At 39.4% G+C, this 17,182-nt stretch overlaps 1 protein-coding gene across 4 annotated transcripts in view; it reads right to left on the reverse strand.

Moving 5' to 3' along the window:
* Ncoa7 (nuclear receptor coactivator 7) overlaps window positions 1-17,182 on the reverse strand; it is a 149,448-nt gene that overhangs the window by 47,422 nt on the left and 84,844 nt on the right. For 3 of the 4 annotated variants that reach the window (XM_052751286.1, XM_052751285.1, XM_052751287.1), the window contains exons 4-9: window positions 13,940-14,019; window positions 11,710-11,817; window positions 6,972-7,085; window positions 6,087-6,212; window positions 4,336-4,520; window positions 957-1,996 (exon numbers count right to left, since the gene is read on the reverse strand). In XM_052751286.1, the coding sequence (XP_052607246.1) occupies window positions 957-1,996; window positions 4,336-4,520; window positions 6,087-6,212; window positions 6,972-7,085; window positions 11,710-11,817; window positions 13,940-14,019 (1,653 nt within the window). The remainder of the gene's footprint in view (window positions 1-956; window positions 1,997-4,335; window positions 4,521-6,086; window positions 6,213-6,971; window positions 7,086-11,709; window positions 11,818-13,939; window positions 14,020-17,182) is intronic. The other variant, XM_052751288.1, reaches the window with a different exon arrangement.

Raw genomic sequence — 17,182 nt, forward strand, 5'->3', positions numbered from 1 at the left:
TAGCAAGTTCTACCAGGGGTACACAGTGAGACACCTCCCCCGCCTCCTTCTCTCTCTGTCAAATGCAGTTTTAACTTCTTAGATTTAGGCATTCAATGTTAAAAAAAATATTATTTATTTATTTATTTTGGTTTTTCAAGACAGGGTTTCTCTGTGGAGCTTTGTGCCTTTCCTGGAACTCACTCTATAGTCCAGGCTGGCCTCGAACTCACAGAGATCCACCTGGCTCTGCCTCCCAAGTGCTGGGAGATTAAAAGCATGCGACACTACCGCTCGGTCTATTTTTTAATTAAAAATACTTCTGAAATAGAAATCTGAGTCAAATACTTCTGAAATAGAAATCTATATTTAGTTCAAGTTCTAAATAAATACTATATTTTACAATTTTTTATCCCAATCATTAATACTATCAGCAAAGGTATGTTCTATTATGAATACACTGCTCTCAAATAATTATTCTACTGTTACTATAGGTGCATATTTTACAAAAGCAATTATACAATAGAATACAAAGGCATTAAACAACCGCAAGAACAATAACCAAAAAAGTCCCAAAACAGAGCAGGAGGCTGGGGATGGCTCAGTGTATAAAGTACCTACAGCAAGATGAAGACTCAAGTTCAGATTCCCAGCACCAGCATAAAAGCCAGGCGAGCATGTTGGCCTGCCTGTGACCCCCGCACTAGGGAGGCATGGATGGGAGATCCTTGGGCAAGATGGTTAGCTAGACCACCTCTGGGCTCAGTAAGACACTCAGCCTCAGTAAATAAAGTGAACCACGATGAAAGACAACATAGGGTTTCCATGCGCCTATGTGTATGCCAGACAGAAATACATATATCCACAAACATGCGAACATGCATACACACATTCACACATCCTACACACACACACACACACACACACACACACACACACACACACACACACACCCCACAAAACCAACAGCAGCTTACCTTCAATGGGTACCTGAATTCTCTTTAACAGCCATAACTGAATCTCAGATTTATTATCCATTTGTGCACCTTGACAGCTCTTGTCCAGAGATGGTTCCAATGAATCCAGAGCCTCTTTGTTGTTAATTACATTTTCTTCTGCCCTAGGGTCCAGTTGCAAGGGAAGGCTCTCTCTCTCTTTTGCCCAGATGGTACCTGGCTCTTGGTTGCCCTCAGGTGGGGAGTCACCTGCCTGGGGAAGAGAGCTACTAAGTGTGATGTCTATTCCTCCTGGCTCAATACTTTTGCTGTCAGTGAGCTCTGACTTCTGTACATTTTCAGAAAACTGTGGCCCTTCTTTGTTTTTAGTTAGGTAAAACTCAATGAGTTTAACTTTATCTAGGTCTTCGTGGATGTTCAGCGTGCTCTCCACCTGGTTTTCTGGGGATCCAGACCGTTTGTCTACTTCTGGCACTTCATCTTGCTTCTCACAGGTTTCTAAATCGAGGGCCCCCTTCAGTTCAGAATCACTCTCTATTCCTGTAAGGTTCAGGGATGACTGCACCTGTGTTTTCTTTGCAGACAGGATAGTTCGGGGCTCACCCTTCTTTGGGTCACAGGAAAGGCATTCCTTCGTGGCGTCTCCTTTGTCCATCCCACTCCCAGGTTGAGAAGAAAGTTCCTCCAAGTCAACAAAGTCATCATCTTCTCCCAAAAGGCAGTTTTCTTTGGCTGTAGATTCCAAGGCAGCATGGGTGTCAGAAGGTCCCTTGCTGAGTTGAGTCACAGAGGGAGACTCACTGGCTGTCCCCCTGGAAGGTTCCAGTTTCTTCAATTTCCATGACTCAGAGCTGTCTGAGGCCTTCACCCGTGCGCATTCTGTTGCCTCCTCAGGAGAGCCCATGGATTTGGGATCTAAAGCGAGGGCTCTCTCCCCACTCTGTTGTCGTTTTTCCTTGTTGATAGACTTGAACTTACTGAATGGATTGATATCTTTTTCCGAAGCCAGGTCTTCCCACTCTCCAGGCCTGTACAGAGGACAAAGATCCTGAGGTAGGTCACTGTGGGGGCAAAAATGGCGGGTGCATATGGAATGTTAAAAAATGAAACCAAAAACAAAGCGGAGGAAAAGAAAAAACACACAAAACAAAACTCAAACCAAAAATTATACTACAACTTAAATTTATGCTAAAATGATTTCAAAAGATGAAAACGAAACCAAGAGATTGATTACAAAATAAAATATAAGCCAGCTGAAAGGAATGGTAAATGGATGAGCCATGTGAGGGTGCCTCCTACCAGAAACACACGGATGCGTTCACAGCATGGAGATGTTACCCGCAAGACTTTTCAATATGAAATCGAGTTTTTGACATTTATGAAGGAAAGGACAAAGGAGAGGGAAGACTTTAGTATCAATGACTAACATTCCTTAAGAAGTCAAATGTTTCCTTTTGTATAAAATAGTAAAAGTCAACTGCAGAATTCTGAAAGGCTCCATGACATCTCAGCTCCCTTAACTGTTCTTACAAACTGACTTTGAACTATAATTTTTTTTGTTTCTTGCCTTAAAACCAGATGTTCCTAGTTAAAAAGCCCTATTACTTGTAAAAGAGATAAAAAAGTTAACTTCCATTATTACTGGAAGTAACAGCACCTTACAGTTTAAAGACCTACAGAAAAAGAAATTGAGAAGCTCTTGTTTATTGCATAGGTTTCTAAAGCACTTTAAAACTTGTAAAGAATAATAATATAATGACTGGTTTATCAACCTAAACATATTGTCCTGAGATATAGTCAGTTTCTGGCCCTTAATAAGAGAGATGCTTAGAACCATGATTTGAATTATATAAAAAATTTGCTAAGAGAGTTTGTTCAAGTTCAAAATAAATGGCCAAGACACTATCCATTTTAGTTAGGTTGGTAGTTTGTTACAGTTTTTGTTGTTGTTTTGTTTGTTTACTTTCTAACCCAGACTGGCTTTGAACTTATAGGCCTCCTTCCTGGACCTCCCAAGGGCTAGGATTACAGCAAGCGCCACTACACTTGACTAAGAACAATACACATTTTAGTATGGCTGGGACTATGTTGAGAGCCCCTCCATCTTCCCCTACAACACCAGTAGCACCTTTGCTGGACTCACAGAGATGCAAAACTCCTTTCTAAAATGAATACTTTCATTTTAGAATTAAGTATGCTTTCTAAAAGGGCCAGATGATTTTCAAGTAGTACTTTATCCACTCTAGCTTTAAAGTAAATGATCATGCCAATAAAGTAACTAAGTCCCAAGCAGTTTTGAGTTTAAACAAAGACCTTCTCCCGGGAGTTATTTTATGGAAACCATTTGCACGGAAAGCCCAGGCTTTTTCCAATAGGAAATGAAAGCCTATATAAGTGTTAGGCTCTACTAAATGGCTTAAAAAGCTCTAACTCATTCTTCAATTTAGTAAGCATTCATTGAGCCTTTAGGAGCCTAAGCTAAATTATGGTTGTGACTGAGTGTTTGTTCTGGAGGAATGAGACTATACTAAGTGGGTTACCTAATACCAACATCCCAGAAAATACTGAAGATGCACTGATTTCAGGGTCAAATAACTGAGTGTGATAGATATTGGAACTCAAAATTTCATTTGGCAGATTAAAGACTGAGACGTCACGCAGACTGAAGAACTCAGCTCTTCACATCCTTGATTAATAAGCAAAAGTTTCTTCCATAAGCATCCAAGGTCCTTTATTTCTCCCCTCTCTTGGAGAATGGCCCACAAACACATTCAGCTGCACTCCAATTAGCCTCCCAGCTAACCTTGCCCACCTCTCCATTCTTGTTCCTCTCCCGAATCCAAGCTGACAGTTCCCCAAGGGAGACTAATTTAACCATCTGCTTTTTGTGCCTGCAGCTGCCAGGCACTGCTGGGGCAGAGTATCCAATGGTGTCAACTGGTTCAGCTGCTAATTAATGTTTTTCTAGACTAGTCAGGCAACTGATGGGGATCAATAATCCCCACAGTTGTTCCCTTCCTGTTTTCCGTGGCAGCTGGACCCACTAAATATCCCCCACAAAAGACAAAAGCTGAATGTGAGGGTGCTTTTAGTCAGTCACTCCCCACCCCCTTCTCTCTCCTCTGTCTCTCTGTCTGTCTCTGTCTCTCTCTCTCCCCAGGTAGATTTCAGGTAAGCAATTTTTCCTTTACTGTTTGGATGTGCAAGTTTCCTTAATCACCTCCACTTCCCACTTTTCTATTTTTTTCAACTTCACAATGCCAAATCTCCACCTTCTGGTTTTTTATTCTACACAGTCCCTTGCTTTTACGATGCCCGGGCCTCCGCAAATACCATCCCTTTGAAATTCCATTGAAAACTCTCAACAGCTCCTGGTCTAAAAAGAAGAAATGGCTCTTACGATGGCAGAGCATCTTTGATCTTCATGTGGGAAATGTCGTTGTACAGGGCAATGGAGACCACTTCTTCCATGGGGCAGATGAGGCCATACTCTTCACACCCATTTTCAATAACCAAGGGATCGGACTTATGAGGGTCAAACATGATATTGTTGGGAGTGACAATCATAACACCTCCAACCACACCCTGCAGAGGGAAGAACAGAAGACATCACTTGGGACAGAAAAGCATTCCCTGCCCACCATAGAACCTTTAAATACTTTGTCCTTCCAATGACTTTGTGAGCCAACGTCTCCTGTATGACAATCATATCTATGCTAGGAAAGCTAGAAAACATGCTGGAGAGTCACAGTGCTGGTTCTGGGCAGGCAGCAGAGTGTGACAGCTCCCTGTTGCTCTTATAGCTGCAATCAGATACCTGTGTTGTGATTGTACCTCATACATGTCTCACGAGTCCTCATATCTCTGTCAGCAAAACAATGGACTGTCCCAGGGCCATTCATGATCAAGAACTCAGTGCTTTATATTCCACTCAGCAAGACTTCATCATGTCTTTAACATGTGGATCTTATGTCTGGTGCTGAAGACTAGTCCTAATGTTTTTATCTAACACAATCACAAATCTCATCCCCAGCAAAATTCAATATAAACAGCAATGGGGAAAATTTGCAGCTCCAGTTTGTACAACTGCATTATGGACATTAGGCAGTAGCCTGCAGATCTTCAAGTCTGAAGCTTTATCAGATTATATTAGAGACCCTGCTGATCAGCAAGATAGTATCTGCCAGGGACAGTAGGAGAGATTTCCAGCAGCTAACTCAGTTGATAGCTTTAATGAGTCTTGTAATTATCTTTGCAAATTGTTTTGCTATTCAGGAATTATTTATTTTTGTTTTCTAAAGTTTCTCTACTGTTTGTACCCTGATGTAAATTTTCTACTATGTGTACAGAATATTAATATAGACCTTTCTTCAGAAATTCACTAAAAGTTGGATTTCTTTCGTTATCACCAACAATCAGAACGCTAAAAAATGATGCAGCTGAAATAATTTTTAAAGCTAACATTACCAGCCTCAACACAAGATAAAAACTTCTATCTCCTAGATTAGAGGTTAAGGTCATTACACGAATCATCTCTTTTAAGTGCCACACCCCACTAGTTACATTTTAGTATCATTCTCATTTTATAGGTGAGAAAAGGAGACAAGGATTTTCAAATACCTTCCTTGTATGTCATTTCTAGCAAGTAGTAGAGCTAGGGTTTAAATCCAACAAGTATTTGCTGTCCAACTGAAACTGTCTCCCTAACAATGTACAGATCAAGAGCTAAAAGAGAATGGTAAATCCAAGATCACAAGGGATCATATTTCTTTTTAAAAAAATTCTTTTTAACTTTTATTGATTCTTTGTGGATTTCATATCATTCATCCCAATCCCACTTATATCCCTGTCCCCTCGTATCCACCCTCTGCCCCTGCAACCTCCCCACCCCGAAACAAAACAAAATTTAAAAGAAAAACCAAAACCAAAACCAAACAAACAAACAAAACAAAAATATTTCTATTTAATGAATATATTTCCTTCACTGGGAAAAAGGCAAAGTAACCAACAAGACAATCAATGAATGTCCGTCAAATCTTGCCCTTCACCTGTGGGTAAACTATTTTAATGGAGCCTGCCTTCCAGCAATGTGCAATCCTGCTTAGTTTCTGCAGATTCTGACTAGTAAACTGTCAAAGAACATCTAGATACCTTTCCATCTGTGAAGTAGCGGCAGTTCATTTTGAGAAATTTCACAACACCTGGCTCATCTTCTTCAGAAGTCGACGATAAGACCCTCTCAATGGGTTTTAAGGCCTTTCTTGCTAGGTCAGCATCCTTAGGAAAGAAAAAAATATCCAAAGTTAAAGAAAAAAAATCACCTTTTCAAAACACCTTATACCATAAGTCTGTTACATCCACTTTTTCTTGAACGTTAAAAAGCAAAATGAGATGTCCTTCAAAAATACTACAAATTATTATTTTGTTTTTGAAAGTTTCTCTGCTACTTATAACCTGATATGAGTTCTTGACTCTAAGCACAACATATTCATACCTTTCTTCAGAATTTCTCTAAATGTTGCATTATTTTTGTAAACACCAACAATCAGAAAACTAAAGTCATGATACCACTTAAGTAATTTTTAATGCTAACATTACCAGCATCAATACAAGTTGAAAACTTCTATTTCCTAGATTAAAGGTAAGTTTGATAAGAATCCAAATCAAACTGAGATTGAAAAATATATGTGAACCCATAAAACTCTCCTTAAATGTCTTAGAAAATATCCAAGAAGAAAGGATTCATACTAGGTCACTGATTATAATTCCCTGGGAAAAGCACAAACTATTCACTTAATTGGGAATTTAGCATCGTACTTTTGCATAAGGCATGCACCTTTATCTTTAAGACCTTTTGTAATCAGCTGTGCTGGGAGAAGATGCACTTTCTCAACTGATGGCGACATCCCTACCCTCACCCGTTTAGGGACATGTTCAGATGTAATCTTTAAAGAACACAATGTACTGACTTCCACCACGAATAAAAAGTATTGTGACAGAAATGAACCCAAGCATGTAAAGCGCTAGCATACATACAGGCAGCTTATCATATTCTGCATCTGATGATGACGGAGAGACAGTAGCACCAGGGGTGGATGACGAGAGCCGTAAGGTACTAGAAGGGAAGTTGGCATCTGGCACAAACAGGACCTGGGCATAAGAAAGCATGGCTGAGTGAGGGCCAAAGTCAGGCAACTCCCCAGCGCCTACAAGGTGAACTCAAACATCTGCCTGTCATACTCATTGCCTCAGTAAGACCCAATAGCTTCCATTTTACTTATAAGCAGCATGGGGTCTTCTAAATGACTCATGAACCATACCAAGCAATATAAACGGGCATGGTGCAATGGGTATGGAACACTGACATTGCAGGCCAGGGGAGCATCTTGGCAGGCCAGGTGAACCCTGAACAATAGGACTGGGAAGGAGGGAGGGAAAGAGGGGGGGAAGTTAGTCTCACTTCCCAGGAGTGAGACCAACACAGCTGAGTATCCCTTACCTGAAATACTTGGGGCCAGTGCTTCAACTTCAGCTTAACTATATATATAACTATATATATGTATATATATATATATATAATTCTCATATATAATTATGTAACATTTACATATATAAATACATCTTTCATATTATTTATTAGATTTATTTATTAGTATATTGAATATATTCATTATATCAATGTATAATTTATATAAATATATATCTATATACCTGCATAGATTTTTACCTGCTTTGATAATCTAAAAACTCCAAATCTAAAATGCCCCAAATGGGTTCAGTTTCAGAATTTGGAGCGTTCTGAATTTTAGATTTCTGCATTATGAACACTGATCCTATATGAGGAGAGAAAAAAGAAGCATAGCAGACTACAAAATATAATACCCCTACTGGGGAGAAAAGGGACAAATCCAGGCTGGTGATTTTCAAGCAGGTCCTCAGTGTCAAAGTCGCAGGGGCTTTGTATAAGGAACTGGACAAGGCAGTACCAATACAGGAATCCCTACATTCTCTCTCCTCTGTGTATTTCATCTCTATAAAAATAAGACAATCCTAACAAGTGTATAATAACCTCTGTTGCAAAATAATCTGCCTCCTGAATTGGTATTATGATACCATCATTCAATATTCTCTCAACGAAACAGCTATATTTTGGCACAGAATCAAATATAATTTTAAAATAATGACCTTTAACTGCTATAGACAGGATTTGAAGACAATCGTTTAGCAACTGATCTCAGATCAACAGTGTTATTAGCACTCCTTTTTAAACCTCACTTCAGAGGGCTGGCAAGATGGCTCCGTGTTTGCTGTGGAAGCCTGAAGATCTGAGTTCCATCTTTGAAACCCATGAAATAATGCCAGATGCACTGTTACATCTACAATTCAGCTCTCCTAACAAGATGGGAGGCAGCGGCAGGAGAACCAAGAGGAAACTTCCAAGCCAGCTGGTCTCGAGGGCCCAGCAGAGCCCCAGAGGCAAGAGCGATGCTACCTCAAAGGACAAAGTGGAAGGAGAGAGCTGCCTCCTGAAAATTTTCTCTCATACTGATTATGTGCATATCTGCAGTTACACACAACCATACACAGAAAAAAATAAATAAATAAAACTCATTTGAATCCAGAAAAAAAAAATCAGGCAAAACAAGAAAATATATTAAGATAAAGATGAGAAAAACCTAAGTCAATGGATGTAAGATGACAATGGATGTAAGATGACATCCAGTAAGATGGCAACTGGATACTGCTGAAAACATGTACTACACAATTATTAAACACCGAGTAAAGGTTGACCAAAACCAGCTCTGAGTTTCCATAAACCAACACAGAGAGGCATATCAGCGGCAAGCAGAAACTAATTGCTATAAGATAAAAACAAATCAGTTTCTCAGAAGTGTAAGTATTCTCTTACAGTGTCTCATGCAAGCCTCCATGGTGTGCTAACAGTGAATACAGTGACTATATATAGAGGGCTGCTCTTCACCATGACCTCAGCATGGGTTAATGGCAACCGCCAAGGCTCTGAGTTCTGTGGATGTCATTTACAAATTACTCTAGTTGTGTCCTCCTAGGACATAGTGCTCTGATTTATTTCATGTAGCTACACTAGAGGATTGAATGCACCCAAACTGTGGAATGATATCAGGTAACACAGTTGGAGTCGCATGTGAAAACTGGGATGGGCCTTGATCCAGGACAAGGGGGTGGAGCAGAAGTTTTCCTCCTGTGTTTGTTCCAGTACAAGATAAGTGGACATTTGAGGTCCTGAAGTTCTTTATCGTAAAGCAAATTGGCCCTTTGACCTAGAGAAAAAGTTAAGTATGTACAGTCAAGGAGTCTTCTAAGTAGGAAAACATCTTAAGTGTATATCCACAGAAGGACACTTAAAAGAGTGTAAAAGTACATTCTTTGTACATGTCATCAAATTTGGAACAAGTAACAAAACTGTCCAACTCAGGGCTCCCAAAAAGCACTGTATGCCTCAGCTACTTTTAAAAAGCTAATTTGATCCTGCTTTTCTTCTTTTGAAGTAACAAATCTCGGGTAAGATTTGAGTTCACTCAGCCCCAGGTAATGTGAAATTCCTCCTCACACCTGCCATCAAAGCTAGCCTAGTTCTTCCCTACCTCAAGGGGATCATCAAATCAGCCCCAGAAGGGTAACTCAAATTTCCTGGAAACAGAGCAAGTCAAACTGGTTTTGATTTATCAGATCTACTATGATGAGAGAGACCCTCTACACACTAAGACGGATCCTTAAAAGTATAAGGTCATGTGAGGTTTTAAGCTCCTCAATCTATTTCAAGGATGAGTAAACTGAAATTCCCAAATAAAGTGACTTGTCCAGGTCAAATGTCTAATGAACAGAGGCTAAATACAAACAGAGTGTGCTTTTATATTTTTTAGCAATATAATAAGTGTGTAAAACAGTTGTTAGATTCGTATTGCATACCACCTTAATTTTGTATACATGATTCTGTTTATACACATAGTATTAAAAAAATCCTAAATTAATTTTTATTGTTATTTATTTGTTTTTAGATTTTAAATAGGGTCTCATGTATCCCAGTGTGGTCTCAAACTCCCTATGTATCTAAGGATGACTGTGAATTTCTTCTGAACTTTTTCTTTTTTCTTTTTTTTTATGGTTTTCTGAGACAAGGTTCCACTGTGTAACAGCCTTGGCTATCCTAAAACTAGCTCTGTAGACCAGGCTGGCCTCCAACTCACAGAGATCCACCTGCATGAACCACCACCACCCAGCCTTGAACTTCTGATTCTCCTTTCTCTATCTCCAACATGCTGGGGTTACAGGTGTGTGTCAGCACACGCCACCCTAAATTATTTTTACTAAGTTTCAATATAATTTTTAGCCTTGACTTAATAAGTACTGTCTAGGGTCTCCATTATGGGTCAGCTATACATTATTCAGAGATACCTCATATTATAAAACAAGTCCAAAATGAAGTGATTAACATGCCTATTTTTTCTAGAAAAGAGTGTATCAAAATTTATAAAATTTCTGAAAAATTTTAATGCTGGTTTGCCATTTAATTACCTGGTGCTGTAAGTGTACGAATTTCCCCTTTCCACAATAGCAAAATACTAAATTCTAACTGGCTAATTTGTGACTCTATTGTCTTCATACATTACCATTAAAATAAATACAAAGTATAACAACAACATTGCCTAAATAAAGTTGTATTTGAAATAACATCGTCTACTCAAGAAGAATTAGACATCCTGATAAAGTAGAGATGCATGAAGATGTGCTAGTAAGTCAACAGTGGAATCTACATGTGCTAGTAAGTCAACATAAACCTACATGTGCTAGTAAGTCAACAATGGAACCTGCATGTGCTAGTAAGTCAACAACGGAACCTGCATGTGCTAGTAAATCAACATAAACCTACATGTGCTAGTAAGTCAACAGTGTAACCTGCATGTGCTAGTAAGTCACAATGGAACCTGCATGTGCTAGTAAGTCAACAGTGTAACCTGCATGTGCTAGTAAGTGAACAATGGAATCTACATGTGCTAGTAAGTCAACAATGGAATCTACATATGCTCACATAACCCAATGTTTCTGTGGATAAGGCTGTATTTGGCCTCAGAGATATGCTTTCAATGACTGAACACATTGGTTGAATGTACTTTGGAGTGAAAAAACAAACAGCAGAATATAGAATCATAGAGAGTACCAAAAGCTTACTGTATTAAGCTAAAGAAGCAGGATTACACATTTGTCAGTTTATTTATGCTGATAAATTAGATATTAAAATCCTAAAAGACAATGTAGGTTGGTTTTTCTAGTCACTATTTTTCTTGATGTCTTTTCTTTGGTGGGTGGACAATTATGGTACAAATTAAGATTTAAAAACAAAACAAAACAAAAATTCTTTCTAAATTAAAATAATATGGTAACCATGCTTTACCAAAGAGTCGATTAAACTGAACTTGTAAATCAGAATTAAATATTCTGTGTTATATTTGACAGGAAAAAAAGTTATATTAATTTAAAACACCTCTTGATGCCTCAAGAAATACTTTCTACCTAAGTTGATGGTGATGATAAATGTGTTAATTATTTCCCAAGTATAAATCTCTATGAACTATTTGTAAGAACTAAGACGCCTTCAGAATTCTTGGATCTAAGGAGATGAAGGTGCCTTAGTTCTTACAAACAGTTCAGAAGACCATTTTGTGGCACCAATACTAAGTCATTTGATATAGCAAAATTTTTTTCTAAAGTTAACACTCAACATAAAAATAATTACCTGGCCTGGAACAATAGTGTGTGTGAAGAGTTTATTCAGTTCCACTAATTTATTGGGAGTGATGTTAAACTTCAGTGCAATGGAGTTGAGGGTGTCCTGGCTTCCGGCCTGTAAGAAACAAATGAACAAGCATCAGTATAGTACGTAAGGCCAAGACAAAACAAAACAACAAAGACAGAAAAGCAAAAACATTTTCAATGAAGAACACCAACTTATTCATGATAGCAGTGAATGAAAAAGTAATAGTTCCATCCAGATGTACCATGAAAAAGAGGATGATCAATTTTTTGTTGTTGTTGTTGTTGTTCTTTGTTGTGGTGTGGTTGTTTGATTTTGCTGTTGTTTTTTGGTTTTGTATTGAGACAGAGTTGCACTCCAGCCTGAACATCGGTAGGTAGCCCAAGTCCGCCTCAAATTTGTAACCACCCTCCTCAGCCTTAGCTACCCAAGTGCTGAGATTTTAGGTGTGACCCCCCTGCCTGTCTCATATGCAATACTTAATGAAACTGCACACAAAGGTATCTTCATTTCAGTTCACTTCTGGGTTCCCTCATCTTCAGCTTTTACTGTGCACTAATAGAGTTCTAACTTCCCTTTGGCAAGACAGAGGTGTGCTGTGGAATGTTCTGTATGGCAAATGTGTTGCTAATTAGTTAATAAATAAAACACTGATTGGCCATTGGCTAGGCAGGAAGTGTAGGCGGGACAAGGAGGAGAATAAAGCTGGGAAGTGGAAGGCTGAGTCAGAGAGACGCTGCCAGCCGCCACGATGAGAAACAGAATGTGAAGATACCGGTAAGCCACGAGCCATGTGGCAAGGTATAGATTAATGGAAATGGATTAATTTAAGCTATAAGAACAGTTAGCAAGAAGCCTGCCACGGCCATACAGTTTGTAACCGATATAAGTCTCTGTGTTTACTTGGTTGGGTCTGACGGCTGTGGGACTGGCAGGTGACAGAGATTTGTCCTGACTGTGGGCCAGGCAGGAAAACTCCAACTACAGAGGTGTATTATTTTACTATTATGAAACACATCCAACCCCAGGGATTTTCAGGCTTTAGGATCAATACAAGACACAGATTGAGAATCCAGACCCTAGAACCAAAGTATTGGCTTTGAGTTCCAGGACTGCTGCTCATTGACTGTATGGCCATTACACAGCAAATCTAAACCAAGGATTTATCAGAAACACAGTCAGGCAAGAGCAACAACATTTAATTTCTTCTAAGAAACCAAAGAAGCATCTCAGCAGTGCTATTTCGCAGTGAATTTAAATAGAACTACAATTGTGTGCTCACATAGTATTAAGTCTACAATAAACAGACCACAGCTTCTAGGTTCCAGGAGATCAGAGTGCAATGACAGAGGTGGCTACATGGCACACAGAGTGAGGTTACAGCAAAGGACATTTGCACAGCATTGTTCATCCGTAGATTCCAAGTATATGGAAGCATACACCCTGGCATGTGCCAAGAATACAACACAAAACGGGTCTAACTTCTCCTGATGAATCGAAGAATTAAGGCATTCAAAAAAGCATATCAGTAATCAATGTTAAAATGACTTATTGATAAATGGGAGGATGAAACCTGATCTAGAATTTCTGGATGGTGAGAAGAGGTAGGAATGGACATGGAGAACAAGGAAGGTGGGTCTAAGAATGAGGGCCTGGTTTGTATAAATACTTGGGTCATGGAGCTAGTGCTTCTTGGAGAAGGAGCAAACATAGGGATCTAAAAGGATATTTAAGCAGCAATAGAGACTGATGTCTTTGGATCTTAGAGAAGATGTTTGGGATAGAGACCTACCATTGGTAGTCATGGCCAGCCTGGAGAGAATTCAAGTCATTTATTTGTTTGGAGGAACAAAGCTCCTAGAGCATCCTTAACTGAAAATGTTCCTTCTCTACTGAAAAAGGCCATCTCATTAAACTAGGTCACAGTAGGGTGTGCATGGAGTGTGTGTGTGGGGGGGAGTGAATACCTGCACAGCCTTCCGGATGATCTGGATGATCTTAAGCAAGGTTGATAATCATTGGGGTGACGGACATGGTAGTTGGGAAAAAAATATGGAGGCAAAGGAAATGACTTAAAATGGATCTTGAGAAACCACATTATTTGATGGGTACACAAGCAGAAAATAGTTAAGGGGAGAGGGGAGTCAGGGAGAAATAGTATGCTTGCACCACACAGTGAGAACAGTCATCCAGGCTACCCCATCATACTTACAGTGTATTCCATGGTACCATGGGGCTTCTGTACCACCATCTTCTTCTCTTTTTTATCATGAGTTTTGCTTTGATTGTCATCTGGAGAATAAATCATATGTCGATGAATACTTTCATTTTCAGAGACTGAAGACAAACTACATCTACATTATATGAAAACCCAATATCAAATTGATATAAAAATGATGCCAGTAGGAAAATAGGCTATGGGCAGAAATGGAGCACACTCAAAGTACAGTATATCTGTGATCACCAGAATAACTTATTAATACTTGTTGTAATAAAATAATACAAGAAAAATATGGTAAGGTTTCCAGTTATTAAAGTATTAGTTTAAATGAGACTATTTAATGCTAATGAGGTTGCAGCCAAATCAGTATAATCACTATATAAACATATAAATGGTACATAATGCAAATGACTTTAGCCTTTCAGAAAATGATGTGATTTGTGTAGCAATAGCTGTAAGATATTCATTCTCTGATTTAGTTTTCTTTCTTTTAAGAATTTATGAAGATAAACTAAAATAAAGAAATAGTAAACACATATTTCTTAAAATACTATTTACATTTTTAAAAAGCCAAAAGAGCCATAATTCTAACAATAGATTAGGGTAGACTGCAGATTCTATTATGGTGTGTTTTTTTGTGGGGGGGGGGTGGCTTGTTTTATTACTTTGAGACAGGTTCTCAAGTATCATAGGCTATAACTGAACTCTCCACGTAGCCAAGGATGACTGAACTCCTTATCTTCACGCCTCCATCTCCCATACACTAGATTTCAGGTGTGTCCCATGACACTTGGTTTATGCAGTGCTGAGGATCGAACCAGGGCTTTATGCATGCTAGGCAGGCAAACTAACAAACAGGATACCTTCGCAGATTATTTTCCTGTTATTATAGGTCAAAACAGTCTACCACTGCCAGTCTCATATGATCCCACTTAATTGTTATAGTTAAATACATTGTAATGTATTAATCTAAATATCAAAAACCATGAAGACATATTCCAATGGACTATAAACAATTGGAGTAACAAGAGAATGTAAACTACCAAGAAGAGATACTCCAAGTTTTATCTGGGCAGAAAAAACTGCACATCCAAACTAGATATCACTTTACACACACCTGCCAAGTCAGAGGAGCTGGATAGATATTCTGAGATCAGATGGTCTCAGAAGAAACATGAACTGCTACCAGAAATGTAAGCTGATTCAGTCACTGCTGCTCCAAGCACCCACAGGTTGTGCATCTAAATTGCGGGTTTAGCTCACAGATGCACAAGGTCTCCCAGGAGGCAAGCACTTTATATTTACCACAAAAACCTGCTTGAGGATGTTCATCCCTGTGTCCTCTGAGGCAGGGGGAGCTGGAAGGTAAGGAAAAGGGCAGTGCTCTGGGATTCCAAGCTAGTAATTAAAAATAACAAACCAGAGGTACATGGCCACAAATTCACATCAAGAGGGATAGAATGGGGTAGATAGACCAGTATCATTCATGTCTGTCTGAAACAGTCACCCATATTTTTTTTAAGAGCACATAAAAAAATTAAACACTACTACCCTGAATATATGAGAATGATGTGGCATAGAGAGAGGAATGGCAGAGGAGAAACAAGCTATAAATAAATATGAAGGATCCTGTCTCTGACCATAATTTGCTGTAATATAAGAAAAGGGAGTAACTCAGCCACCTACATCTAAGATTCTGGACACACACACACACACACACACACACGCACACGCACGCGCGCGCACGCACACACACTCCACAGAAATGATCAACATGTGGATCATCTATGCAAAGACATAGGGATGCTGGGTAAGAACAGGCAGGTAGCAGAACATGGAAATAGTTACATCATACAGGAGTCTCCTAGCTCTTCAATATTTCCTATAAGCAATATTTAAAACAAAAAATCAAGAGGAGGGAATGAAGAAGGTGCCCTGAAAGTTCATTCCAATCACCTTCAGGTGGCCATATCGGGGTAACTTCAGAGAACAGGACTAATGACCTCAGACAAGAACATTCTATACAGCCTATGTTCAAACAATTTAACCACAGGATTTTTGAGAGTCTCATAACACACATAAAAACGGGGTCACCTAGATCCGGGAAAGTAAGCAATGAAATATTAACAACATTCTTTCTTTTTCTTAATGCCATCTTGAAGAGTCAGAGAAACTGAAATTTATGGCCTTTGCTTGTTTACATGGGAGATGGGCCCCCGGGCTACCATTGCCAGAAACATTCTTCCAAAGTTTCTTTTTGGCTCAAGGCTATACGTTGTTCACTCTCTCTAAAAAAAAAAAAAAAAAAAAAAAAAGTGTGTGTTGCGGGGGAGGTACCGTAGTGCCCATGTAGTCATAGGACAACTTCCAGAGACTCAGTTCTCTTTTTTCATCATGACGAAAGCTATTTGTTAATTTATTCACCCATTCTTTGAGATAGGAGCTCATCTAGTCCAGGCTGGCCTCAAACTTACTATGCACCTGAGGATGCCCCTGAACTCCTGATTGTCTTGCCTCTGCCTCCAGGGTGCTAGCATCAGGACCACACCCAGTTTTATGCAGTGCTGGGGATCAAATGCAGGCCTCCTGCAAGCTAGGCAAGCATTCCCCTGAGCCTCATCTGCAGCACTCTGCAGCCCCTGTAATAACTCTCATCTACTTTCTTCACGGCATCCTGTCTTTCTCACTTGCTTCATAAATCACTGTTATCTTCTGTCCTTTGCTAGATTCCAAACAATGAGGAGCACTATTGCAGGCTGACTGACTTGTGGACAGTTACTGGACTGCAAGACTACAAAAGAAAATGTGTTCTAGTGAAACCTTTCCATAGACGTTTAATATGTACACTTGAATTTATGAAAAACCAAGTTTCCCTTCCACTGGCACAGACAGAAGTGTCCAACATGTAACACTACTGAAACAATGACAGAGTGTCAGAACACGATCCAAGAATGGAGCCATGTGAGGGGAGTCCTGGCTGTTTGCGGAAAACTGCAAGAAAACGAGACGAGAGTCTTGTGACCCCAGTTTCTTCCAAACGCAGAATTGTTCTTGGAATGTGTTTTCATGCTCCTCCCTGGTGTAGTGGATAGGAGTGAGTTTACTTCAGCTGTTGTTATTCATGTGCCTCTACAGAAAACACATCTTTTCCACATCCAGTGTGTCTTTGTGACCGGACACTTTACTCAGGTGACTCTTCTTAACTCTCAGAGTATAAATTGTCTGATGCTCTGA

This window comes from Peromyscus californicus, unplaced genomic scaffold (assembly GCF_007827085.1).
Source record: "Peromyscus californicus insignis strain IS unplaced genomic scaffold, ASM782708v3 Scaffold_22__1_contigs__length_63687245, whole genome shotgun sequence".
NCBI lineage: Eukaryota > Metazoa > Chordata > Mammalia > Rodentia > Cricetidae > Peromyscus > Peromyscus californicus.